General features: G+C 55.4%; 1 protein-coding gene across 2 annotated transcripts in view; it reads left to right on the top strand.

Annotated features, from left to right (window-relative positions):
* Positions 1-1,070: 1,070 nt before the first annotated feature.
* Trpv4 (transient receptor potential cation channel subfamily V member 4) overlaps positions 1,071-27,727 on the top strand; it is a 43,674-nt gene continuing 17,017 nt past the window's right edge. Inside the window, exons 1-3 of one of the 2 annotated variants that reach the window (XM_028854787.2) lie at positions 1,071-1,151; positions 16,640-17,060; positions 21,946-22,118. In XM_028854787.2, coding sequence (XP_028710620.1) covers positions 16,675-17,060; positions 21,946-22,118 — 559 coding nt within the window. In that variant the 5' untranslated portion in view covers positions 1,071-1,151; positions 16,640-16,674. Of the gene's footprint in view, positions 1,152-16,639; positions 17,061-20,448; positions 20,704-21,945; positions 22,119-27,727 lie in introns of those variants that run through there. The other variant, XM_037198613.1, reaches the window with a different exon arrangement.

The raw sequence follows: 27,727 nt of genomic DNA, 5'->3' as shown, positions 1-27,727 counted from the left end.
TCTTGGGTCCTCAGCCTGGTTCAGCCCCGACTTCAGGTGTGAAAGGCTCCAGCAACAGGCTTCCTGTCAGGGAGGTTGAGGGACAGCGGGCTCGCCCCTCACTCCTGCCAGCTCACTCTGCTGGAGACCCTGGCCACCCAGATAATGATGCTCCCCACCCTGAGGCAGCAGCCTGTGCAGGCCCACCCTCCTCTCTGGGCCTGTTTCCCACCTGTCAGTGGACCCAGCACTGCTCACCTCAGATGGAGCTAAAAGAAGTTTACTTGATGATGCCACCCTCTCCACCTTGATTAGTGAGTTAATTATTATTATTATTATTATTATTGTTTGTTTGTTTTTCGAGACAGGGTTTTTCAGCGTAGTTTTGGTGCCTGTCCTGGAACTCACTCTGTAGCCCAGGCTGGCCTCGAACTCACAGAGATCTGCCTGCCTCTGCCTCCCGAGTGCTGGGATTAAAGGTGTGCACCACCTCTGCCCGGCTGAGTTAATAAGATTTGTTTCTTCTCAAGTTGTTTTTTTTTTCCTCCCCGCTCCATGCTGCATCTCTTTAGGCTCCCCCTGACCTTCTCCCCCTACCCCCTTGCCAGTTGTTAGCTCAGGCTGGGCCTCCTGAGTGCTGTGCTGGGCTGTGCCTAGGCTGAGCGAGGACCTCCCTATGCTCGCCTGGGCAGTCCCCTCAGCTGAAGAAAAATAATCATGATGAGAATTGGCTGATATTTGGGGGCTCTGTGACGACCTAGTGTCTCCCCCCCCCCAGCATCTTTCTGATGATGACTACGTGGAACTTTCAGAGTGTGGACACTGAGGCACGGCCAGGAAGGATCTGCAGAGGGCGGTGGCTTGGTGGGTAGAGGGGGGTGACAGGGAGTCCTCCACAGTGCGGGGTGACTCCTGGGCTGTTCTACCAGCGTTGATGGGCGTGAGCTGCCGGTCAAGCGGCTCCGGGGTTGGGCAGGCGGTGGCCTGGGCGCAGGGACCAGTGATGAATGGAAGAGCGAGGCACCGAGCCAGGTGTCTGCGCACAGGCCGGGGAGGACCCTGGGGTGGGCGGGCGCGGGTGGGCGGGACCCCGCGGGGCGGCGCGGCCGGAGCGCAGCGGGAGGAGGACGCGGCGCGATCAGGAAGTGGCAGCGCTGTGCCCGCGTCCCGAGGTGAGTGGGGCAGCTCCGGGGGAAGGGGTCCGCGAGGTCCTGGCATCCCCCCCCCCCCCCCCCCGCCGACGGGGTCCGAGACTCGCAGTCCTCGCCGCGCGCGGGAAGCGGGAGGCGCCGCCATTCGGTCACCTGTGGATTGGGCGCCGACATGAGCCTGAGGGGTGCAAATCTAGGTCACCTAGACCCGAGTCCCCAAACCGATGGCCAGGCAGGGGCCGTTACCTGCCTGGGACGAGCCTCACCTAGGGCTCGTGGCAGGGATGGGCGCGGGGGAGGGAATTGCGAGCTGGCAACTCCCCGGGCCGGGCCGCGTCTTGGAGTTTCAGAGAGAGGCAGAGAGGCTGCAAAACTTTTACCTTAGCTTCACCCTGGAGACTCATGGTGCTCTGTGGGGACAGAGAGAGCCCTCCACACTCCCCACTTGACTGAAAACCCAACCTCAGACTCCCTTGGGGCTATCTTCCACTCCAGAGGGGCCCAGCCATCCCTTTCCCCTTGGGCAGATGACAAAATCCCAGGCTTGGGGTGAGGATGGAGCCAAGTGGATTGAAGCCCTTCCCATCGGCCTGTCCCCAGCCGGCTCTGCAGGACAGAGATCCGGGCTGGGAAGTGGTGGGGGAGGAGGTCTGGCTTTTCAGCTGGGGGCTGGGGTAGGGGGTGGCATGAACCTTGAACTTCTAAGCACATGTCACGTGTGAGCTTTGTTCGAGGGAGGTAAGAAACCCTGACGAGCTGAGTCCGGCTGCCTTGGCTGTTCGCCCTGTGGGGACAGCTCAGGCCTGGGGCTGCCCAAGGGGAGGTGGCCTGTCAGGCCCAGGCCTTGCCATCTCCAGGTTAGGAGCCCCGTTTGGGTGGGCGCTGGACGTCCTCTGCCATCCTCTGGGATGTGTGACCTTGGCCTGGTCCCCCAGCTGCCTGAGCCCTGGTTCTTCCTCTTTAATGTAATCCCTGGGAGTACACCCCAGGGCTGCTGTGGGGACAGAGGCCCTGGAGGAGTTTGCCACAGCGGTTTGAGCTGGCCATTCCCTCCCCACACTGCCTTAGCAGAGGACCAGGAAGAAGCCATTTTTATACCCTCCTCCTGCTCTGCTGTGGAGAATGTGGGAACCTGAAGAGCAGGGAGATCCCTCCTTCTTGCCTTTTTTTTTTTTTTTTGAAGTCTCTGGGAGAGGGGGCTCCCCACAATTGGCAAACATCCCTTTTGCTTTGCTCTGGCTCACTTTGAAGCCACAAGGGATGGTGTTTACGTGGGATTCACCAGAGAGAAGGGTCTGAGGCACACTGAGACAGGATTCCTGTGAGCCCTGAGAAGATCCCCAGGCTTCCGGGGAAATGCAGATGCCTTGTGGCCAGGAAAGAAAGGATCTGCCTCTCTCCTGGGCCTCACCTATTTCCCTGTCCCCAGTAGGCGCTCTGGAAGCTTGATGCTGGATGCTGGCACCCGGGTACCTCAGATCGGCCTAGCTGTAGCCTGAGGGGTGTGAACAGAGCACATCTGGCCCCCCTCCTCCCTCCCAAAGTTGTAGCTTCCAGGTGGGCACCCCTCGTGCATCGGGGAGGGCCGGGAGGATGCACACAGGTGGTGGATGTTGTTAAATTCGGAAGGGAGGCTGGAGGGAGGAGGGTAGACAGACCCAGAAGGCATCAGGGTGCCTTTGATCAAGGTGGTGACTGGGCCACACCTTGAAGAATAAATTCGGAACCAGAGGAGAGGGCGTTCGGAGGGACTGGCGCTCGCTAAGACATGTCTTGCGTGTTTACCCGCCGCGGGGTGTAGGGTGTGTGGATCAGAGAGACTTCCATGTGTCCAGAGTGTGTGAGCCCGGCCAAGGCCGACTTAGAAGCCCTGAAAGTTGGGATGCGGGTTCCTGTGGAAATACCTTTAGCTGCAGAGTGGAAGTGATTGCGAGGCTGGCTTGGGAAGCCCGTGGGTACTCAGGCTGGGGAATCTGGTAGTCTGCAGAAACCCAGGACCTTGTTGGGCTACGCCCCAACCCCCGAGCAAATGCTTTCAAGAGGCCTTAGTGTTTTGTATACCCAGAGTGGGGGGTCCATGAGACTAGGCATCTTCACCTCTCATGGGCCCTGGCCCTGCTCTCTGCCTCAGTTTCTCCTTGTTTGACTTTGGGGAAGACAGTCCAACGGGACCTGGGAGATGGTTCCTGCTATAACAAGAGCTAGGGATCCGAGAGAACATTTGTTTCACGCCACAGGTCCTCTAGAATGTTCCACATCACTGATTGGGAGCACCTGTTAAAGATTAATTCAGATCTCTGGAGATACTTTTGGTCCTGGTCCCTTTAACTGCTGACATGAACTCTGGGTACAGAGTCAGTCTGCCTTGGTCAAGCCTGGGCTGCATTACCATTTACTAGGAAGGTAGCAAGAATGGGCTGAGCACTTTCTATGTCCTAGGTGATAGGCTAAGTACATCCAAATAGCAAAATGTGTACCCATTATTCAGGGGGAGGGACTGAGGTCTGCAGGGTGAAGTCGTTTCCCTTAGAGTCACTCAGCTCACAAGGGACCTCAACCTAACTCTTAATTGTTTGATTTCAAAATCCATGTCCTTAATCTCTGCGATGGCTGGTCCCCATTTGTTGGGACCATCTCTGGGGATGACCTGAGACTTGAGGAAGAGGTCCGTCCTACAACCATAGGGGAGAGCTGGATTGCTTCTAAGCCACTAAGTCCTGCTGCTTTCTGCGGGGAGTTAGGGAAGGTTGCCAGGGGTCGCCAAGCCTCAGTTTTCCTACCTGTCAAAGGGGCTCACTCTCCGGTTCACTCTGCCCTGCCAGCCTAAGACCCGCAGATGGGCCCTGAGGCTCTGATCTCCTTCCTCACACGGTGTCTTCCAGCCTGGTCCAGGGCACGTTTCCTGGCATCCTGGGAGCACTCGGTGCCAGGCAGCAGGCAAAGCTAGACTTGCTTTGGACGGATGATGGAGGCTTCCAGACACCCAGCGGTGCTGTGCCATGGCTGAGTGCCAGGAGCCTAAACTTTTCCCGCTTAAAGTTTAGGAGCCAGCCGCCCAGGTTTGAGCCCCTGCTCCCAGGTGGTTGAAGTGCTCCTCCAGCCTCAGTTTCCCCATCTGCACGTCGGAGCGAGGACTCCCATGTGGGGCATGAGAGCATGAGTCTCTGTGGACATACTCCAGCTCAGCCACCGTCTGTCACCTGGTCACCTGTGACAGCCGCATTCCCACTGGGGATACCCCTTACGTCTGAGGACGCTGAGTCTCAGGGAGGGAGAGCTGGAGGCCAAATCGGGGAACTCTTGGTCCCCTGGGGTCCCCAGAACAGCCAGTGACTGGCTCAGCTTGTTGTCACAAAAGCCATCTTGGAGTCACCCCTCTTGAGTCTGACCCACTCCTCAGCTCTGCGGTCAGCTGCTGTGTGACTCCAGCAAGTCGCTTCACCTCTCTGTTCCCAAAGCTGCCACCCAGGGATTGCCGTAGATCAGAATTCTGTCAGCACAAGGGAGGCTTCTGTCGCTCCAGCTGCCACCCCTGGCCTGGCCTGGGCTCCCCACCTTGGGTGCCCTTGGGTCCTGCGAGCTGGACATTAGGCCGCTTGGTCTTGTAAGTTGGCCAGGCAGGAAGGCCAGGCCCCCCTCCCTTTCGCTGTGACTCTTACTTCCTCCCCACCCTTGAGCCCATTCCTGAGGGTGGCTTCCCCTTTCTGTCCCAGGCCCTGGCCCCTGCTGGCTGTGTGAGCCCAGGGACGTCACCCCACCTCTCTGGTCATGCTCCCGCAATAGTAAGGGAGGGTCCCACACCACCAGGCAGGGCACACAGGAAATCTTCTCAGGTCTGCTCCAGATGAGGTCAGGGTGTTGGAGCCGCCCCAGGGGGTGGGGTGGGGGAGTGGGCAGCCAGGCCGCGGGAATTGGTGTTTTCCTTCGGTAGTGAGTAAGGCTGCCAACCTCCCCGCCACCCCGACGCCCACTGTTCTCCCTGCCCTGCACAAAGGGCTCCTCAGTCCCCTGGGCGACTGTTTTTCCTGAGGGTGGGGTGGCCTGGGGTCCACCTGGTTGACCAAAGGGATGACTGCATGTGGGTAGGTCTTCGTGTGTGTGTGTGTGTGTGTGTGTGTGTGTGTGTGTATGTGTGTGTGTTTGTGTGTGTGTGTGTGTAGGGGATGGACCCACGGGCCCTGGGGAGACCTCCCAGTAGGTGAGTAAGCACAGTGATCACGGAGCCTACCTCTGCAGGTGGGGGCCTGCTGGCCTGCTCCCCCCTGTGTCTCCTCAGAGTAGGGTTCCAGAATCCTTATGACCTGGGAGAGGGGGGGAGGGAAGGACAGACATGTCAGCCGTGAGGGCCATGAGAACCCCATTGGGATACGAGCCCTGACTTCGGGAGCCAGTGGACATGGGTGAGTGTCCTGCCTAACTGAGCCTCGGTTTCCTTTTCCACAAAGGGACTCAGGGTAAGTATGGGGATGCTGGATCTCATAGGTCAGACAGCCCTGTATACAGTCGGTGCTCAATAAACTGCCTGTTTGTGGGGTGGGGAGGGCAGAAGTTGGGTAGAGGCTCAACTTTGGAGACCAGTTTTCCCTAAGGAGAATGACTACTCGTGTTTCCGGCTCCATCATTATTGACACCCATGGTGACCAAGGATCCCACAGCAGGTGCCGAGGTGGAGCGGTCTACCCTGGGTCACACGGTTCCTTAGCTCCAGGGCCAAGCTGTAGGCTCCAAGCCTGCCAGCTCCTCATTACCCATGATGCCAGCTACCAGGGCATTCCTGGGCGGGGGGCTGGCCCTTGGAGAGAGAGCAGCCTAACCTCACACACGGCGAGCGAGCTCAGCTCTGTGTGTCTGGGTGGGTCCAAGCCTCTGGTGTGATGTAGGAATCTGGACCCTTCCTGCCTGCCTGATAGTTATGAAAGTCCCCGTCACACATCAATTTGGATAAATATCAGGCCTTTCCTTTCTTTCCCCTGCGACTCAGTTTACTCCTCTGGGAAGGACGGTGGTGCCCAGCTTGAGGAGTTAGGATTTAGATCAGAATATGTGTAAAATGCTGGTGTAAGGCATTTAGTGCCGGTGCTGTGGGTAGGGTTTCCAGCTGAGCCTCCACCATGATTCCAAGCAGAATCCCTGGAGACCGTGACATGCTGTGAGAGCCCAGGCAGGGCCTTGCTTGGATTTGTGCCTCGGGGTCCCTTCCTGTCGAGCCCCATTACCATGGGGCTGCTTCTCTATCCGGGGCTTTGTGAGGAAGTGAGGGTGAGCTCTGTCGCCCATCTGAAAGATGGCGGGCGGTCTGTAGCCTGACCCCCTTCCAGAGGTGATGAGAGTGTGGAACAGGCATCGAGAAAACCCTTTCCAAAGGTGAGGTCTCTACCCAGAGGAGCCCTGACCAGCCCTGGCACTGGAGCCAGGAAGTCTGGATTCCCGTGCCCACCCAGTCCTCCCGTCTCTGGGCTCCTTCCCCTCCTGTACGTTAAAGAGAGGTTCAACACGACGGCACAGATACCGCCAATACGGATCACCTGCTTTGCCAGAACTGAAATGATAGCATTTAATCCTCACACCAATGCTTTGTGATGGAAGCCGTGCTAGGGGTAAAACCCGGGGCCTGGCACATGCCCATCAAGTGCCCTGTACCATGGGTACATCCCCAGCGCTTGGTTTTTTTTTGAGATAGGCTCTTCTTCCTTCCGCTCAGGTTGGCCGAGTGCTGGGATTGCAGGTGAATGCTACCACACCCCACTGTATAATTTAAAGCAGGAACATCACGCACCAAGTGATTATGGGACAACCATAGGAGCAGTTGATCCTAGGCGGTAGTAAGTTTTACCCCCATTTTACAGATGAGAAGACCAGGGCTCAAACAGGAGGAGCCCTCAGACTTTGCCAGCTTCAGGAGAGGTGCAGAACAGACTGGGCGATGCTTTGAGGGTATAAAACCCTCTCCAAGGTTCTTTGTGGCTGGGACTACCCCCCAGGACAGGAGCTGGCTGGGGAGAAGGAGGCCCCGGGTTTTGAGACTGCCCCCCACCCTTTCCCCCAATCTGGAGCTCGGCTTTGGTGGGCCATGGAAGAGCACAGAGCCTTCCCATCTCTGTTACCAGGCTCCGTGCGCCTGGGGCTTTACACGTCTTTAGTCCTCCACAATGCAGAGAGGGACTGGAGGCTGGGGGGGGGGCAGGGACTGTGGGGTCACTTGGGTCTAATCATGTAACACCCACGGGGCCTTTAAACATGTACAGCTCAGTGGGGTTTGGGGGGTGCCAGGTGAATGAACGGCACCACTAACTCCAGAGTTTCCGTCACCCCACAAGGAAATGAAGTCCCACGGGATGTGGCCTTAGTGTCTGAACCCATGTCTTTCCACCAAGGCATATGGCTCCTAGTCAAGCCAGCCCTCCAGAGCTGGGGTCTCCTGGAGACGCCCCCATCCTAGTGAGAGTTCCTAGGGGTATTTCTGTGACATGAAGCAGCCCTCCAAGCCTTATGAAAAAAAAAAACAACTGAGTGACTGCTGTGGCCACGCTGGCCTTGCCCTCCTTGGGGCTAGTGAGTCACCCCGGCTGGCCGTGTCCCGCTTGGATGGTGTGAGCATCGAGGAGGGGGACACCCTCCAGGTGGAGGGACCCGGCAGGACACTGGGGCTCTGTCTGCTCTGGACAGGCACCTCACTGTGCAGCAAGCGGGAAGTGGGCGGGGTTGAGACGGCCTAGGTAAATACAGGCAGGGAGGGCCCTTCATGGTGTGATGTGCCTGGCCGCGGCCTGCCAGGGGCTTGGGAAGCTGTGGGCAGCCACAGCCTGGCAGGCAGCAGCTCTCACTTTGCCAAGGGACGGAGCTCCCGTTAGTTGCTCCCAGCGGCAGCTTCTCTGAGGTGGCTGCTAGAGTCCACCTCCCAGGGGGACCCATCCACTCCTCCTTCCTTGACACTCACACGCACGCCTGCCGCTGTCCCCCGTCTGGGCACGTGTGTCCTAATGATAGTAATAATGATGATACCGAGGGCTCACATCCCAGCCGGGCCTTCTCCAGCATCTGCTGGCCGGGCTTCACTCACTGTGTGCCACCTAACCTCTGTGACAGGGCTCCGGGGAGGATGCCACCCACGGTCAGCACCATTCAGGCACAGCCCAGGAAGGCCCGGGCACTATCTCAGAGTCCCATAGCCCCACCTACATGCTTCGTCCCTCTGCCCCTTCACCTACTTGAGTCCCCTTAGCCTTGTAAATAGCCCATTAAAGTCCCAGGCCTGGCTGGGGAAGTGACTTAATGGATAGACTGCTTGCCTAGCGCGGCCCGAATACTGCATCCTTGAGATATTGTGGTACACGCCTGTGGCGCCAGGACCCAGGAGGTGTAGAGACAGAAGGATCAGAAGTTGAAGGCCGCCCTTGGAGACTCAGCAAGGCCAGGGCCAGTTTGAGATGCACGAGACCTTGTTTCAAAACAAAATCCAGCTCCTGTGCCTGTGGGTTGCCCTGCTTCCCCCTCCCGGAGCCAGGAACCGAGGATACCACTTCTTGGCCTTAGCTTCCTCATCTCGAAGGTGGGGTCACCGAGCTGGTGCTTTGTCTGGTACCCCTAACCTTAGAGTCCCATCCTTCCAGCCCCTCTGCCCCAGGACTGAACCAGATAGCTAACATTCATGGTCATGTGTAATTGTTTTTTTAACTCTGCTCTTTGGGGGACCCGCCACCCAGCTGCCAAATAATTATACTCAGAGACTTTTTTTTTTTAACTTACAAATGCCTGGCCTTAGCTTGGCTTGTTTCTTGCCAGCTTTTCTTAAATTATCCCATCTAGGCTGGGCAGTATTGGTGCACACCTTTAATCCCAGCACTTAGGAGGCAGAGGCAGGCTGATCTCTGTGAGTTTGATACCACTCTGGTCTACAGTGTGAGATCCAGGACAGTCAGGACTACACAGAGAAACCCTGTCTCGAGGGAAAATATATATATATATATACACACACACACATACACACATGTGTGTGTGTGTGTGTATACTGTCTACCTTTGCCTCTGGGCTTTTACTTTCCTTTATTTCTGTATATCTTTTCTTTCCTTATTCCATGTCTGGCTGGGTGGCTGGCCCCCTCTTTTCTCACTCCTCAATCATCTCTTATTCTATTTATTCTCTTTGCCTGCCAGCCCCACCTGTTCCTCCCCTAGCTATTGGCTGTTCAGTTCTTTAAGTTCTTTATTAGACCAATCAGGTGTTTTAGGCAGGCACAGTAACACAGCTTCACAGAGTTAAACAAATGCAACTTAAAAGAATGCAACACATCTTTGCATCATTAAACAAACGTTCCACAGCATAAATGAATGTAATACATCTTCAACTAACATTCTACAACAGTCAGGTTTATTTGAAGGTTCCACAGGAATCAGGGGTCCCACAGTTTGGCCAAGGAGCCCCAGGATGGAGAGGAAGAAGCATACAAGGATTGTCCGAGAGTCCAGGGTCCGTCTGCCCCCTGTAGCACAGCCCTGATCAGCACTCACTGCCCCTGCTCCTTGCCCTTCACTTCCCAAATTCCACCTTTTTATCCCATTCTAGGTAGGGCGCTCTGGTCCAAACACCCTGCTCCTCCAGCCACCAGCCCCCCCCCCATGCTGCTCCCTGACCAGCACCTGCAGGAACCTCAGGGGTCCCTGGTGGTCTAGAACGGAAGTCTGGCTCATGTCCCGCCATGGTCCCACATGGTGTTAAATCCTAGAGGAATGGCCCCAGATGACCATTTTCCTCAAGGGCTAGGTTCTGGAAGGGAAAGAGGAGATAAACAAAAAGATGATAAATCTCGATGTGAAATGTGATGGGAGTGTTACATAGGATGTCACCTGTCACACCTGGGTCTCTTGCAGGCAGAGCTCTGTGAGTTCAAGGCCAGCCTGGTCTACACAGTTGAGAAACCCTGTCTCGGAAAACCAAACAACAAGAAAAAAACCCTTTTATTTATTTTAATGTTTATGGGTATTTTATCTGCACGTTTGTCTGTGCACCACATGTGTGCCAGGTGCCCACAGAGGCCAGAAGAAGGCATCCAGTCCCCGGGGACTGAAATCACAGACAGTTGTGAGATGCCATGTGGGTGCTGGGAATTGAACCTGAATCCCTTGGAAGAGCAGCCCCCCCACACCTCGATTTTGAGACAGGGTCTTACTAAGCAGAACTGGAACTCGCTCTGTAGACCAGGCTGTCCTGGAACTCACAGAGATCTGCCTGCCTCTGCCTCCTGATTGAAGGCGTGCGCCACCACCCTGTGTTCTTTTAAGGAGGAGACTTGAGGGTCTGGAGGTGCTCAGGATGAGTACTTCCTAGCATGCTCAAGACCCTGGGTTCCTGCCCCAGCATTGGAGGGAGAATAAATAAACGGGAAATGCTGAGCTGAGAGTGAGCAGGAACCAGCCCGTGGCAGAAGGTGTGGTGGACACAGCAAATGGCCAAGGCAAAAGCCACCAGCCTTTCCACCCACCCTAGGGTATCCTGTCTTTCATTCCTTTTGGTTTTTCAAGGCAGGGTTTCTCTGTGCAACAGCTCTGGCTTTCCTGGAACTCACTCTGTAGACCAGGCTGGCCTCGAACTCACAGATCCGCCTGCCTCTGCCTCTCGAGTGCTAGGATTACAGGCATGCACTGCCTTCATCCCGTTTTGTCTACCTGAGAGCGGTGCATATGGGCGACATCTAACAATTGCTTGTTTGGAATGTGTTGATCCAAAAGGAAAGACGTAGGAGAAACCAGCCCCCTGCCGCCATCCCCGGGAGCAGAGATGCCCTGCACGCCCAAACCTGCCCCAGGATCTAAGCTGCTTTCCTGGCTCACATAATCAGGTCGGCATCTGGTAGACTTGTGCCAAGGTTTCCACGAGGCTGGGCAAAGCCCCAGAGTGATGAAGCTGGCCCCCCTCCCACACCCTGTGCGGGCAGAGCGGACAATGGCGCTAGAGCCCTCTGGTCGCACTGCATCCTGGGATCTCGGTCCTGGGTATCCTTGGTGCAGGCTGCTGTTTAGTGACGCTTCCTGGGTGCCCGGCTCACCTGGTAACCTCTGCCCTTGAGCAAGCGCAGAAACCAAGGCTCCCAGAAGTCGGCAAACTTCCACAGTTAGGTAGGGCCTGGAATCAGATCCTCAGAAAGTATGATGATGTTTGTTTTCTATTCTTTTTTGGGGGCCTGCTACCCACCTTCCAAATAAATCCCATGTGGAGGCTTATTATTACTTATGAATGCCTGGCCTTAGCTTGGCTTAGTTTCTATCCAGCTTTCCTTATCTTAAATTATCCCATCTACCTTTGTCTCTGGGCTTTTCCTGTTCTCTAAGTTCTGTAAATCTTACTCTTACTCCGTGGCTTGCTGTGTAGCTAGGTGGCTGGCCCCTGGAGTCCTCCTCCTTCTCTGACTGCTAGATTTTACCTCCCTCTTCCCAGATTTCTCCTTCTATTCATATCCTCTCTGCCTGCCAGCCCTGCCTGTCCTTTCTCCTGCCTCGCTATTGGCCATTCAGTTCTCTATTATACCATCAGGTGTTTTAGACAGGCACAGTAACACAGCTTCACAGAGTTGAACAAATGCAACCTAAACAAAAGTAACACTCCTGAAAAGAGTCTACTACAGTATGATGTCAGCTTGCGTTCTTTCTCCACGCCCCACTGGCCCAGGGGCCATGTTCCCCATGTCTGGGCCTCTGTGCACAGGAAGGCAGGCAGTGGCACCTTGACTGGAACCCGGGTCCCTCTGGGATCCCACACTGCTTCCCTGGGCCACTCTCGAGCACCTGTGGACTACACAGCCCTCAACGCCACTGCCAACTCTGCTGGTCTGTCTGGTGTGCTGTCCCCCAAGGAGGGATTGCTACCAAATCTGCTTCCATTGGTGTCCCTGGTCAGACACAGTCCTGGGGCACAGTGGGTGCTCAGAGGGGCACAGTGGGTGCTCAGGGGTACACAGTAGGTGCTCAGAGGTACACAGTAGGTGCTCAGAGGGGCACAGTAGGTGCTCAGAGGGGCACAGTAGGTGCTCAGAGGTACACAGTAGGTGCTCAGAGGTACACAGTAGGTGCTCAGAGGTACACAGTAGGTGCTCAGAGGGGCACAGTGGGTGCTCAGAGGGGCACAGTGGGTGCTCAGAGGGGCACAGTGGGTACTCAGAGGTACACAGTAGGTGCTCAGAGGTACACAGTAGGTGCTCAGAGGTACACAGTAGGTGCTCAAGGGTGCACAGTGGGTGCTCAGAGGGGCACAGTAGGTGCTCAGAGGTGCACAGTGGGTGCTCAGGGGTACACAGTAGGTGCTCAAGGGTGCACAGTGGGTACTCAGAGGGGCACAGTGGGTACTCAGGGGTACACAGTAGATGCTCAGAGGTGCACAGTGGGTGCTCGGGTACACCGTGGGTGCTCAGGGGTACACAGTAGGTGCTCAGAGGGGCACACAGTGGGTACTCGGGTACATAGTAGGTGCTCAGAGGGGCGCAGTGGGTGCTCAGGGGTACACAGTAGGTGCTCAGGGGTACACAGTGGGTGCTCAGAGGGGCACAGTGGGTGCTCAGGGGTGCACAGTGGGTGCTCAGGGGTACACAGGAGATGCTCAGAGGTGCACACTGGGTGCTCAGGAGGGTTTTGTAGAGCGCATGAGTGGGCAGGCTTGTGATCCCGTGACTGGACCCTGAGATTTGTGCCCTCTTTGAATCCATTCCCTTGAAGCTGCCATCATCTGTGTGGACGCCAGTCTGCCACATAGATGGGGGGCGGATATCACTGTGTAGCCCAGGCTGGCCTTGAGTTTGAGCTCTTCTGGCCTCTTCCCCCTTAGCTCTGGGATTGCAAGGTGTGCATCCCCATACCTGGCGTTGATGTACAGATTTTGTTTCCCTTACATTTTTCTGAGACGGGGTTTGTCCTTAAATTCATTGTGTAGCAGAGGATGACCTTGAACTCTTGACCCCCCCCCCCACTCCACCTCCCAAATGCTGGGATTATAGGCATGCAACACTATGTCTGACTGATATATAGATTTAAAAAAATAAACATAGTAAGGACACTTGGGACTAAAATACACAGCAGTGAGGATGTTGTATGAGGATGTCTGTCCTTTACCTGCACCCTGCCCCAGGTGTACGGTGGAGACCCCCTCCCTGCGGGGTGCCAGCAGACCATGCTGGCATGAAGGGACGAAAGGCCTGTGCTTGCTTCTGGCATGAACATGTGCTCATGAACATAGAGAGAGAAAAACAGAACATGGGAGAGAGGAGACGCTGCCCCACCCCCCGCCCTCTGCTGCTGGGCCCTCCCTGCTTGGCTGGCACAGGCTTGGAATGTGTAATAACAGCCTTCAGGGCAAATTAGAACAGGGAGTGAACTCTTCCTAGCCACAGAGAAAGAACCCAGCAGCATGAGGGGAAGGAAGGCCGTGTGTGTGTGTGTGTGTGTGTGTGTGTGTGTGTGTGTGTGTGTAAAAGCATCCTGGGTGACTGAGGGGAGAAAGATCTTTTCAGGGACCCCTCTCAAAGGTGCTGACTCGCCGGGCGTTGGTGGCGCACGCCTATAATCCCAGCACTCGGGAGGCAGAGCCAGGCGGATCTCTGTGAGTTCGAGGCCAGCCTGGGCTACCAAGTGAGCTCCAGGAAAGGCGCAAAGCTACACAGAGAAACCCTGTCTCGAAAAACCAAAAAAAAAAAAAAAGGTGCTGACTCCCCGGGTGGCCATATTTTCCTCAGCTGTAAAATGGAAGCAGTTTTGTTCATCAGGGTCCTGGGGATGGGAGGGAGGGAGAAGCTGGAGGGGCGTGGCCAACTTTCCTATGGGCCAGTATACAATGGGGGGGGGGGGTGCAGTGCGGATACAGTCAGACCCGTGTTACATTGTGACAATAGTGATTAGATACAAGAAGTAGCATCCATTGTGGTTGGTGCCCTGGAGACATATGGCCTACTTTCCGTCACAACAGCCCTGGAGGAGGATGCTGTCCACACCCCCCTTCCACAGGTAGAGACCGCGAGGCTCAGGGGCATTGGAGGATGATAAGCCCTGTCTCCCTGGGTGGCCGACCAGCTCTCCGGCCCTGTTGTTGGGGCTCAGCTCTGCCCTTCAGGTCATGCCTAGTAAACTAAGGGGCTGAGGAAACCAGAGCTTTGCAGCTCACTCTTGCAGATTTCAATCTTGGCTTTACCACTAACCTGTGTGGCCTCAGGCGACTTACTTCATGTCTCTGAACCTCAGTGTGTCTCCTCATTCATAACAGGGTCATTGTAGCAATGCCTACGCCCCCACCCCGCCCCAACCCGGCAGAGTTTCTCAGCCTCCGCCCTATTGGCTTTGGGGGCTTGATTTTTTTTTTTTTCAGTGTTGCCCTGGGCATTGAATGAGAGTTCATGGCATCCTGGCCTTGACCCGCTAGAAGTCAGTGGCTTGCTCCCCTCTACAGTAGGACAACTACATGAGTCACTGACCAGAGCCCTGTGTCCCTGGTCCATCATTTCAGGAGGATTGGGTGAGGCACTTAGGGTCAGGTGTGGTTAAAAACCCTGTGTCCCCAACAGTGATGATGGATTTTCTAACTGTCTCAACGTGATCTAAGCTAATCATGATTACTGTGTACCTGCCAGTGGCATGTGGCTCCAGGTGTCCTGACTTGGGGTCCCCCCTGGAACTTGGATGCTGCCCAGTTTGGGGCTCTGCAGGGGAGGAGATGAGACATGGTGGCAGCCCCCCCCTTCCCTGCCCTGAGCTGAGGACCGAACCCAGGGCCTTGCACTTGCTAGGCAAGCGCTCTACCACTGAGCTAAATCCCCAGCCTCAGTGGCAGCTTTGGCTACAGGGCTGCCCTGGCCAGGGGTGTAATGATCAGTAATGTTGATGGCTGATGGCACATGGCTGGCCTTGCTTCTCCCCCAGCTTTGGGGTCCCCGGTGGGGTAGGCACACTCTGCCTGGGGGGACACTTGAAGCTGCTGGCCCCTTGACGCCCCTCCCCCACTGTGTCCTCCCCCACACTCTGCTCCTGCAGAGCAGAGACTAAAGTCACAAGGCCCCAACAGGTGACTGCAGGTGGACAGGACCTGCTGTGGCCTCAGAGGCCTCTGAGTGATGCTTCACATACCTGGGAGACCCCAGGAGGAGGTCTTTTACACCCCAGTTTTACAGGTGAGGAAGCCAAGGCCCAGAGAGAGAAATCCACCTAGACTCGGCCTCGGTCCTCCTGCCGTAGGTCTGAAGAAGCGACCATTGTGCCCATTACCCAGAGGGGAACACAGAGGCTCTGGTCTTCCAGCGACTTGCCCTCGAGCACGCTGGGACTAGAATCGAAGCCCGAGTGACTCCAAAGTCCAGCTTCTCTCTTCTCGCTGGCGTCAAGAGAGAAGCCAGCCCCTGCCAGGCATTCCTCCCCTCTACGTGCCCAGCTTCGCCCACAAGGGAGGCCTCTTGCCACGTTCCCACCTGGGCAAGCCTGTACTGGCAGTTGGCAAAACAAACATGAACGGTACCAGTTCGCTGCTGTTCTTCATGTGAGGCCTGAGGAGGACAGACACACACACACACAACTCAGCTACCCAACTGGCAAGGAGAAGAATTCCAGGATGCCCAGGGCCTAGTTGTAGAGGGCCCTGCCATGCCAGCTGTGAGTGAGCACACATTGGGCCTGAGAACCAGAAAATCTTGTCTTCACAGGCCGTGTGTCTGCCCCCCCCCCGCCAGCCTCAGTTTCCTCATCTGAGAAATGGGCACAAAGGACACCTTCGTCTCTGCTCTTCCCTCCTACGGAGATTTAGGACAGACGTGTTCCCTGCCTAGGTATCATGGCCTGGCAGTTTATCTAGGAAAGAGAGAGAGAGCCTAAGGGATAGGGTGGGGCTTCTCAGAGGAGGGGATGGCTGGGTACACAAATGGGCAGGAGCCAGTCAGGCTGAGGGGAGGGGCATTATTTAGCCCCGAACATCAGTTTAGATCTGGGAGCCTCCATTACAGACCCGTAAGAGGGGTCATGATGGCGCTGGAGGGGCTGTGGGGACCACTGCCTTGTGCAGTGAGTTCGTTCACAGGGCTCCTCGGAGCACCTGCTGGTCAAGGTGGCGCTCCTAGGCACGCAGGACACGGTCCCACGCCTCCTCCATCTCCTCCGCGGGCTTCCCCGTGGAGCCTGAGATACTGACTGATGCAGTGTCGCGCAGCGGCAGCGGCCGGGTGGAGGAGCCTGGCTATGAAACCGGGTCAGGGGGGTCAGCATCCCGGCTCTGGGGTGACCCCTACCCCTTCCCATCCAGCCAGTGTCCCGGGCAGCTGCGCTGGAGGCCGATTCCACGTCTCCAGGTTCCTCAAAGAGGCCCCTGTTAGCGCGCTCCTGCCTGGGGCTGGCGGCCGACCACATCTGGGAGTGGCCGCCGCGGCCCCTGTCATCACAACGGTGGCTTTGAAGCCGCTGGCAGCAGCGCTGTGTGCCCACGTGGGAGGGGGGGCTTCCTGGAGCCGCCAGTGCTGGCCCGGCTCTGCCTGACCCCCTGGATTCCCCCCGCAGGCTGAACAGCACACACAGACCCTGCGGCGGCCGGTATGGCGGATCCTGGCGACGGCCCCCATGCAGCGCCTGGGGAGGTGGCGGAGCCCCCCGGAGATGAGAGTGGTGCCTCTGGCGGGGAGGCCTTCCCCCTCTCTTCCCTGGCCAATCTGTTTGAGGGGGAGGAAGGCTCCTCTCCGCTCTCACCCGCTGATGCGAGCCGCCCTGCTGGCCCTAGTGATGGGCGTCCCAACCTGCGGATGAAGTTCCAGGGCGCTTTCCGCAAGGGGGTTCCCAACCCCATTGACCTGCTGGAGTCCACCCTGTACGAGTCCTCGGTAGTGCCCGGGCCCAAGAAAGCACCCATGGACTCATTGTTCGACTATGGCACTTACCGTCACCACCCCAGCGACAACAAGAGGTGGAGGAGAAAGGTCGTAGAGTAAGTATTCCTGGGTGTCTGGTTGGCAGTCTCCTTGTATTGAATCCACATCCACCCACCCATCCATCCACCCATCCATCATCCATCCACCCATCCATCATCCATCCACCCATCCATCATCCACCCACCCATCCATCCACCCACCTATCCATCCATCCATCCATCCACCCACCCATCCATCCATACATCCACCTACCCATCCACCCATCCATCCATCCACCCATGCATCCATTATCCACCCACCCACCCATCCATCCACCCACCCATCCATCCATCCACCCACCCATCCATCCACCCACCCACCCACCCATCCACCCACCCATCCACCCATCCAACCACCCATCCATCCACCCACCCACCCACCCATCCACCCACCTGTTCTTCCACCCATCCATCCACCCACCCACCTATCCATCCATCCACCTATCCACACATCCATCCATCCATCCACCCACCCATCTATCCATTCACCCACCTGTCCACCCATCCATATATACATACATCTATCTATCGTTATTCATCCATCCTTCCATTGATCCATCGATCCATCATTCATCCATACACCCACTCACCCATTCATCTCTTCCTTCATCACCCCCATCCATCTGTTTGCCTATCTGTTTCTTTGTCCATCCATCCTCCAACCACACATTGGTACATCTATCATCTATCTTTCTACCTCCTATCCATTACCTACCCATCCATCCACCCACCCATCTACCCACCCACTCACTCATCAGTCCACCCATTCCTCATCTATTCATCCTTCTCCCTATCCACCATCTCTCCATTCATCTATTCATATATATGTACATTTATTTACTCCTTTATGTAACTACCTATACCTGTCACTTCACACTTTTTTTGTAACTCCAGCTGCCCTGGAACTCACTTTGTAGACCAAGCTGCCTTTGAACTCACAGAGATCCTCCTGCTTCTGCTTCCCGAGTGCTGAGACTAAAGGTGTGGCCACCACACCCAACCTTTCATTAGCCTTTTCATCTGCCAACCCATCTGTCCACTTGTCTGTCCATCTGTCCACCCACACACCCAGTAGTGCACTTGTTCATTATGACCCACGTATGTATCCACCTGTCTGTCCACCCATGCAGCCATTTTCTACTTCGTCATCATCCAAATGCCCGTCCTCACTTGTCCAGACCGCTCCTCCATCATCCCCTCACTCACATGACTCTCTGCTCACCTGTCCCTCTTGTCATCAATCTTTCTGTCTGTCCATACGCACAACCAATTTCCCATCCACCTGCCATTTACTTCTCAGAATGTCCATAGGCCCTCCGGCCATCCGGCCTCCACTGTTCAGAGATCATTCATTCATTACATTTCTTTATCTTCTTTTTTCTTTTTGAGACAGGGCTTGGTATGCAGCTCAGACTGGCCTTAACTTGCAACCCTCTTGTCTCGGCCTCCTGACTCCTGGGGCTACAGGTGTGTGGCACCCCTCCATACTTGTTTTAGATGGCTGCCTGCTTCCTCCCCCCTTCCTCTTCCTCCTTTCTCTTGGCTAACCACCAGTTCATTCACCCAGCTCCATTTTCTTGGCCACTGACTCATCCACTCATTCACACACTCGTCTTCCCATTCACTTCCCGCCTGCCCGTCATCCATCCATCCTCACCTTTCCCTGTGGCTTTCTGGGGCTGGTTAGGGTTGGAAGCCCCGAGGTATTCACCCTTTCTCTTCCATGAAGGAGGCCTGGCTGGAAAATGGAAGAGTGTGAGAAACTCTTCCCATGGGTGACAGTGTTGGCCCCTCGGGATGTATTCTCTGCTAGCCCAGCTGTGGACAGGAGCCTTAGTGGAGTGTCACAGCCCCCGGCTGGTGTGGGAGTCCTCTTTCCCTGACCCTTAGGCACTTAGCGACACCTCCCTGGGCTTCTGCCGTGAGGAGGGGAGAGGGAATGAGACCTGCCCCCTCTGATCTTGTTGACGAGGTGGTTACACTATTCCTAGGTCCCGTCTGCTGCCTCTAATGTGTCCTAAGCTGACCCAGGCTTGGACATCAGCCCTTTTCCTTCCTGGAAACCCCTCGGGGCCTCTGTGTGTGTTCGAGAATGCCACCCTGGAGTCTGTTGACGCCTGGAGCCGTTGGGTCCTCCCACTCTTGCTGACCGGAGACTGGCTTCCACACCGAGTGGAGCCCACTGGCCTTTTCCATCCTGGCACAGCCAGGAGCTGGCTCTCTAGTGTCCATGGACTTGCTGGTGTTTCTTGAGCGCTGTAGCTGCCCAGAGCTGGGATTGATTGGTCCCGCGGCTCCTGCAGTGAGTCAGACCAGACCCAGCCCTAACTCAGAAGCACCTTCAATGACGGGTGAAGAAACAGGAGAATACTTGATTCTAGAAGGGAGGTGCTGAGGTTGGACAGGGCACGGGGACAGGAGAGGTGGTTCTAGAAGACGTCTCAGGAAGGTGACATCTTAGGCAGGGCACCCACATGGCTAGGAAGGCATCCCAGGCCAGGGGGTAACACATGAGCCAAAGTGTGACTCATCAGGACCAGGGAGGTCATAGTCTACCACACACTGGGGACTTTGTCCAACCACTGTTCAGATGGGGAAACTGAGGCCCAGAGCAGCGAGGATCCCCAGTGTATTGATCCTCTGAGCCAGGTCCACTGAGGTCCTGAATGTTGGGGTTACTGCCTCCCTTCCTCACTCAAGCCTTGCTTGGGGCTCCACCCTAGCCCCATCCCTGGTCCCTGGAGGCATTAGAGGGAGGACGAGGGCACAGTTGAGAGTCTGAGACTGCAAAGACTTGGAGAAGCATCCCGTGGCGTCAGGTGGGAACAGCGTTCTTTTTATTTAGAGGGTCCAAGGTCCAGATTCAGGAGCTCTGGTTGGAGGATGCCCCCGGTCCTTGCTCTGTGGACAGGGCTGCACTTCATAAGGTCCCATTCCATGGCCAGCACCCCCTTTCCCATGCATGGCTCCTTTGGGGCCTGAGCAGAGAGATGGAGAGCGAGCCTGCCTGGCCCCTGCAGGCCTCCCTCTTCTAGCCCCATGGAGCTTCTCCCTGCCCTTCTCTCCTCTCTTCCTGGCCCTCTGCTTCCGCCTTCTCCTCTCTGTCCCCCTTTCACTTAACAAGCTCTGCTGCATCTGTCTGTGCAGGCCTGGGCTGGATGGGAACACGGCAGAGCACGATCGCTGTCCTCGTGGTGCCCAGGCTAGCTCTTTCTCTCTGTCTTCATGGTGTCCAGGCTAGCTCTTTCTCTCTGTCTTCATGGTGTCCAGGCTAGCTCTTTCTCTCTCAGAACCTAGCGCACAACCATTGCCCATTCAGTGTTTGCTGAATGACTAAACGAGTGTCTCTCTTTGTTTTCCTCAGCCCTCTCTGGGTCCTGTCATCCTTCTGCCTGCCTTTGTCGCTCAGCACCTCTCCTGTGAACGTACAGGCTTCAGACATGGCTCTCAGGACGATGGCGACTGTCGCTAACGTGTATCGCATGTTACTGTGTAGGGGGCTCTGGGCTTCCGTGGCCTCTTCTGTCTAAAGCATCGTTAGATGCTGAAATCCACGAGAGAGCGATTGAGTGAATGAGATGCGTTCTCTTTTACTTTATGTGCCTTCCCTGCTTCCTTTCCGTCTTCATCCACCTCAGACAGATTCAGCGAGAGCCAGACGGTAAGTGCAGGTGGTAGGGTACCAGCCCGGCATGCTTGAAGCCCCGGCTTCCATCCCCAGCCCTACACAAACCAGACATGGTGGCACACGCCTGCAGTCCAGGCCGGCACTCAAGAGTGAGGGCAGGAGATTCAAGAGCGAGCTGGGCTGCATGAGACTCTCTCTCTCTCTCTCTCTCTCTCTCTCTCTCTCTCTCTCTCTCTCTCTCTCACACACACACACACACACACACACACACACACACACACACAAGTGTTCAGTGTTCAATAAATGACAAATGGATGGATAAGGAAGGTGGGTATGTGAGAGGAGGGATGACTGGTGAACAGGTGGTGAAGTGGGAGGATAAATGGGCAGGTAGATGGTGTGTAGATGGATGAAGGGGTGGAGAGTGATTGCATGGATGGAGGGACAAATGGATGAGTGGATAGATGGGTGAATAGAGGGGTGAGTGGACAGATGAATGGATAGAAGGATGAGTGGATGGATGGATGAGTGGATAGATTGAGGGATAGAGGGGTGAGTAGATGAATGAATGGATGGGTTGGAGAGGGGTAAGTGAGTGGAGGGATGGATGACTGGATAGATGGATGGTGGATGGATAGAAGGGTGAGTGAGTGGTGGATGGCTAGAGGGGTTATTGGATGGATTGATGGGTGGATGGAAGAGTGGATAGATGGGTGGGTAGAGGGGTGATTGGATGAATGGAGGGATGGATGGATGGATAGATAGAAGGGTGAGTGGACAGATGAATGGATAGAAGGATGAGTGGATAGATAGATAGATAGATAGATAGATAGATAGATAGATAGATAGATAGATAGATAGATAGATAGATAGAGGGGTGAGTGGATGGATGGATGGATGGATGAGTGGATCGATGGAGTGATAGAGGAGTGGGTGGATAGATAAGTGAATGAATAGATAAGTGAGTGGATGGATGGATGGATGTGTGGTTGGAGAGAAGGTGGGTGGGTAGGTGGGTGGTGGGTGGGCAGGAGGGTGGGTAGATGGGTGGTGGGTGGGCAGGAGGGTGGGTAGGCTTGTGTGCTTTTCCTTCTGTTTTTCTGCCCAGCACACAGTAGGCCAGCTTATCCCTTCCTGGATAAAGCATTCCATAGCATTCTTCAGTGTGGTCTTCCCCTCCGGTTTCATCTCCCCCCAACCTCTGGCTCCTTAAGGACAGGGAGGCAGGGTAGGCAGAGGGTAAGCTCCTGGTGTCCTTCTTTCTCCCTCCTCTAGGAAGCAGCCACAGAGTCCTAAGGCCCCCGCACCCCAGCCACCTCCCATCCTTAAAGTCTTCAACCGGCCCATCCTCTTCGACATTGTGTCCCGGGGCTCCACCGCCGACCTGGACGGACTGCTTTCTTTTTTGTTGACCCACAAGAAGCGCCTGACTGATGAGGAGTTCCGGGGTGAGCTGCCCTGGTGGGCATAGCGGGGGGCCAGGGTCTGCTCAGCTTTGGGTAACGCCCTCCCCCTTTCGTATATCTCTTTGGGCCAAACACATGAGTAGAGCATCGGGCAGAGAGTCTGGGTGCGCCGTTTACTGCATCACAAAGCCTCGCTGGGTCTTGATTGCCACGAATTTTCATTCATGTAGTTGCTAAACAGAGTTTAACCGTGGGAATTCTAACACACTTCTACACTGAACATGGCATGAGCAGCTGGGATCCCCTGTCCCCCAGGGTAAGGGCTGGAGGGTAGCAGGAGGTTGGGGTTCCTGCTTGCATGCACTTCTAGAGATCTGCCTCACCCTCGCCAGCCCCCTCCCTGGCCTGATTCCTGGGCCATCACCCCCAACTTTCCCTTTGCAGGGTCTCTCTGTCCTGTCCACCCTCAGATCCCTCTGTTGGACCCCAGGTCTTTGTGAGCTGCCCTGGCCTCATCTGTACCCAGGCACGTGGCCTGTGAACCCTTTCTCCAAGCCAGCTGCCACCATGTGCTGGCACCAGGTCACCGGAGATGAGGGCCAGAGGACCCCACAAGTCCGTGCAAAGCGTGGTCCCTGCTGCAAAGCGGGGTCCGTCTCAGCAAGTCTGGCCTGGAGCTCAAGTCTGAGAAAGTTTGGGGAGGTGGTCTCCAGAGGCCCCCCTTTTTTTGAGACTTCAGGGTGCACTCAGTGCCAAAGCAGATGACCAAGGCTGGGTCACTTTTCCCAGACTCCTCCAGGCTGTTCTTTTTGCTTTTTTTTTTCTCTTACTGTTGTATTTTACTTTTATCATTTATTATGATTCTTTGGGGGTGGGGGAGTTTTAAGACAAGGTTTCTCTGTGTAGCCCTGGCTGTCCTGGAACTCACTCTGTAGATCAGGCTAGCCTCGAACTCACAGAGTATCAACCTGATTCTTTTGGGGAAAGGTGGGAGTTTTGAGACAAAGTTTCTCTGTAACAACTTTGGCCATCCTGGAACTCACTCTGTAGACCAGGCTGCCCTCAAATTCACAGAGATCCACTTGATTCTTTTTTCAAAAAAAATTAAATTATTTATTTTACTTTATTTCTATTTACTTATTTTTTTGAGACAGGGTTTCTTTTTTAATTTTTTAAAAGATTTATTTATTTTATGTATATGGTGTGCTATCTGCACATACACCTGCAGGCCAGAAGAGGGCGCCAGATCCCACTATAGATGGCTGTGAGCCACCATGTGGTTGCTGGGAATGGAACTCAGGTCCTCTGGAAGAGCTGCCAATGCTCTTAACTGCTGAGCCATCTCTCCAGCTCCTCAACCCAATTCTTAACACGGTCACAATTCCTTCCAGATTTTTGTGCCTCTCCATTGAGAACTACTGAATTCTACAAAGTACTGTGATGTCCGGTCTTGTGGTGGGTGCAAGCTTGGAGTTGTGAGAGGTCATGGAGTAGGTTGGCGGCATGTATTGGCCACACACCCCCTTTCCTGTGCACCCCACAGGCAAAGGGAATGTTCTAGTGAGCAGATCTGGTGCAAGGTCCAGAGCTTTGAGCAGGACAGAGTCCCAAGGAGCTGGCCCTCCAAGCTTCAGGCTTCTCCTGGGCTTGGGGCTGAGGTCAGGGACTCTTAGCCTGGTCTGGAACCCCCCAGACAGTATTGGTGTGGATTTAGGTGGGGGGCTCAGCTGGGACTGAGGTTGTAGTGTGAGCACAGGGGGGCCTGGCGTGGATTTCCGACACCACAAGGCTTCAGGGCCTCTCTTGCTAAGGACAAACTCCGTCTAGGGTCTTGGACTAGCTTTTGTACGCACAGTTCACGGTCCACAGCAGAGGCCCCCACATTGCACAAGCTTCGGGCTTCACAAAACCTCGATCCTCCCCTGCATGTTTTCCTGGCTGGAGGCTGATGAGCTCATCCGATTTGCAGGGTGGAATCTCTGTCTCCACCCCACCCCCCCACCCCACCCCTGCCCCCAATTTGGGTAGTTTCACAACCTCCTGTGTGTCAATGGGCTCCAGCAGGCTCCGTAACCGGAGGCGGCCACCTGCTGGTCAGCTGAGGAATCGCTGCCTCCCTAGCCATGGTTGCACCCAGATTCTCCATAACCGCAGGAGGAGGTAGTGGACGTCCAGGCCCGGGACCGAGTCCTCCATCTCCCTTGTGCCAGATGTGATTTGGAATCGCCGGAGGTGCCTGGGTGGCTCCTTTAGTGAGTTCTTACTGATTCGGCAAGGTGCCATTGGGCACCGATGACGTACCAGGCACTGGGCTGGCACGGGCAGGGAGGTGAGGGCTGGGGGTGGGGCGGGGCTGAAAACGAGGAAGGCGGATTACAGCTCTGGTCTCAGGCAGCGCTCAGGCTTCCAGGTGGGACAGGCGTCGATCAAGCAGCTAGAGAAATAAGTACACAGTTAAAACTGCAAAAAGGCGTCTACAAGAGGCTGCCCTGGCATATTAGAGCTAGTCAGGGGAACCCAGGGGGGCTTCCTGGAGGAGGAGGAGGAGGCGGAAACCCGAGCTAAGTCTGAGTGTGTGCGAAGGGGGACAGGGGCAGAGTGTTTCAGACTGGGGAGCAGTGAAGGGACAGTAGAAAGACCCGGTGGCCCACCGTGATCTCTGAGGTGACTCGTAACAGCGGCTGTGTGGCGGAGTGGATGAAGGAGAGGGCCTCAGAGGCTGGTGGTCACACCAGGGGAGTGTCTTGGGCTTGTGAGAGACAGTGCCTGGTTCAGGGTGGTGGCAGCGAGGTGCCAATCAAGGAAGTACGGGGGGGAAAAAAAAAGGGTAAAAAAGACACAGTGGGGGCCTGTGTGGGGAGAGGGGCCAGCAGGGAGGATTTGGGCTGGATGGGAACCCCATGCTGTGAATACGGGAGTCACGGGCTGGGAGGAGAATGGGGTTGCCACGGAGAGCTGGCCGTTGCCTGGTGATATTGATAAAACGGCGGATCGACACCACCCCTAGGCCAAAGATTGGGGGGGGGAGGCGGAGGTACAGCCCCTCCAGGGCTTTGGCCGGCATTCAGGGCAGCCCCTACCTGGTGCCCCTGGGAAACTGTAACCATTGATGCATTGGACAAACAGCGTGCTGGTGTCGCCCTGGGCCAGCTGCCCAGGGGACAGGAGAGAGCAGCCGGAGGGAAAAGCTGTGGGTACGCTCACTCCTGGGGGTCGGGCTGGAAGTTTCCCAGGCTTTGAGCTCTCCCTGCATCCGCAGAGGTGGCCCTCTGTGGGAGCCACTGAGGTTCCCTCATGGCTCTACCCAGCAGGTCTGCATAAAGAGGATGATTGGATCTCAGGCCTGGGTACCAGGTCCCCGGGATGGTCTCCGCTTGGCTGTGCTGGGGGTGGGTGTGGGGGGGATGAGGTCTTTTGCTCCACCCCTTGGCATTAAAAACCCCTTAGCAGACAGGGCCGGATGGATTAGGATCCAGGTCCTCCCAAGGCTATCCTGTATTTTCTATCTGTTTCTCTCCCCTCTTTATTTCTGTCTACTATTTCCTGCTGCTCCTACTCAAGAGTACTCTGGGGAAAAGTGGGGGGAGGGTAGCCCCCCACAGCCCTACATCCTCTCCCACAGGATACAGAGTGCAGCACTGATATGTCCAGGGGGCCCATGGCTACCCGGGGTCCTGTTAATCCCAATATTGCTTGATTCGCTGGTGGCCTCTTGATTGCCATTGAGCTAGAGGGGAAGCCAAGACTCCCACCCCGAGGTTCCAGCTGCCCCTCAACCCACGCTGTGCTCCCGCCTGGAATCTACTTTCCGGGCCTGATGGGTGAGGTGGGGGTGGGGGATTTGCTCTTCACTGATTGTCTGGAGACAGATGTGAGTTCCTGTAGCCAAATACATCGTAACGAGGGACAGAAACTTGCAAGAGGGACAGGTGATAGGCACCTGACAGACTCAGACCCCCAAAGATGTTGGACAGTTTCGGAAAACGTTTACACTTACCACATCGCTGGGACCCCTTCTCAAGATGTCACATCCTCTGTACATTCACAGCAAACTTCAGGGAAGGAGGAACACTGATGTAATGCTTCATGGGACAGGTTCTGTGTTCCCACGGGGGCGGGGGCAATTGCTGTCTGGCGTGTCTTGCTTTCAGAGCTGATTAAAGGGGAGATGCTCAGTCCTGTACAATGCCCTCTGTGCAAACAGGAGAGCCAGGGTTCGGATCCCCAGCACCCACGGAAAGAGGCAGGCAAGTGAGCACATGTCTGGGATCCCAGCTCTGGGGAGGGGGAAACAGGCAGATTGCCCAAAGCCAGCCTTGCTGAACCAGTGAGCTCCAGGTTCAGTGAGAGACCCTGTCTCGAAAGTAAGATAAGGGAATGATGGAGGAAACACCCCGTGTTGACCGCTGGCCACCACGCAGATGGGAACATGTGTGTACATGGCGGGGGGGGGGGGGGGAATAGAGGCCAGACAGGCTCGGCTGGGTCCTGTGGTAAAGTTGGATGGTTGGAGCTGGGCGGTGGTGGTGCACGCCTTTAATCCCAGCACTCGGGAGGCAGAGCCAGGCGGATCTCTGAGTTCAAGGCCAGCCTGGTCTACAGAGCGAGATCCAGAACAGCCAGGGATACATAGTAAGACCCTGTCTCAAAACAAACAACAAAAACCAACAAAAAGATGTATGGTTGACTTTTTTTTTAACTCACGCGCTCATGCACTCAGTGTCTCACTGTATCCCAGCCTGGTTGATGTTTAGCTCTCTGTTCCCATTTTCTCTGTTTTTTAAAGCCCTTTAAAACATTCCCTCTATGGGCTGGAGAGATTGCGCAGTGGTTAGAGCACCTTTTGCTCTGGCAGAGGACCTGGGCTCAGTTCCCAGCACCCACATGGTGGCTCACGACCATCTGAACTTCAGCGTTAGGGGATTTGATTTCCTTTTCTGCCATCCATGGCACCGCGTGTACATGGTACACAGACATACATGCAGGCAACACACCCATACACTTAAATAAAATAAAAATTAAAAACTTCCCTCAAGTGCAGGGCACAGAGGTACACACCTGTAATCCCGGCACTCTGGAAGTTGAGGCAAGAAGATGGAGTCTTCAAAACCAGCCTGGGTTTCATTTTTTTTTTTTTAAAGATTTATTTATTTATTATGTATACAGTGTTTTGTTTTCATGTATGCATGCAGGCCAGAAGAGGGCGCTAAATCTCATTATAGATGGTTGTGAGCCACCATGTGGTTGCTGGGAATTGAACTCAGGACCTCTGGAAGAGCAGCCAGTGCTCTTAACCTCTGAGCCATCTCTCCAGCCCCAGCCTGGGTTTCATTATGAGACCCTGTGTCAGAGAGAAATCTCCCCAGATATTATTAAGAACATGCTAGCCGGGCGGTGGTGGCGCACACCTTTAATCCCAGCACTCGGGAGGCAGAGCCAGGCGGATCTCTGTGAGTTCGAGGCCAGCCTGGTCTACAGAGCGAGATCCAGGACAGGCACCAAAACTACACAGAGAAACCCTGTCTCGAAAAAACAAAAAAAAAAACAAAAAAAAAAAAAAAAAAAAAGAACATGCTAGTGGCTGTGGCCTCCTGTATGTCAAAACATATCTGTCGCCATAAGTTCAAGGACACCCTGAGCACTGTGAGAGA

This window comes from Peromyscus leucopus, chromosome 23 (assembly GCF_004664715.2).
Source record: "Peromyscus leucopus breed LL Stock chromosome 23, UCI_PerLeu_2.1, whole genome shotgun sequence".
In the NCBI taxonomy this organism is placed as follows: Eukaryota; Metazoa; Chordata; class Mammalia; order Rodentia; family Cricetidae; genus Peromyscus; species Peromyscus leucopus.
Note: the sequence above shows the minus strand (reverse complement) of the source record. Positions and strands in the feature narration are given on the sequence as shown.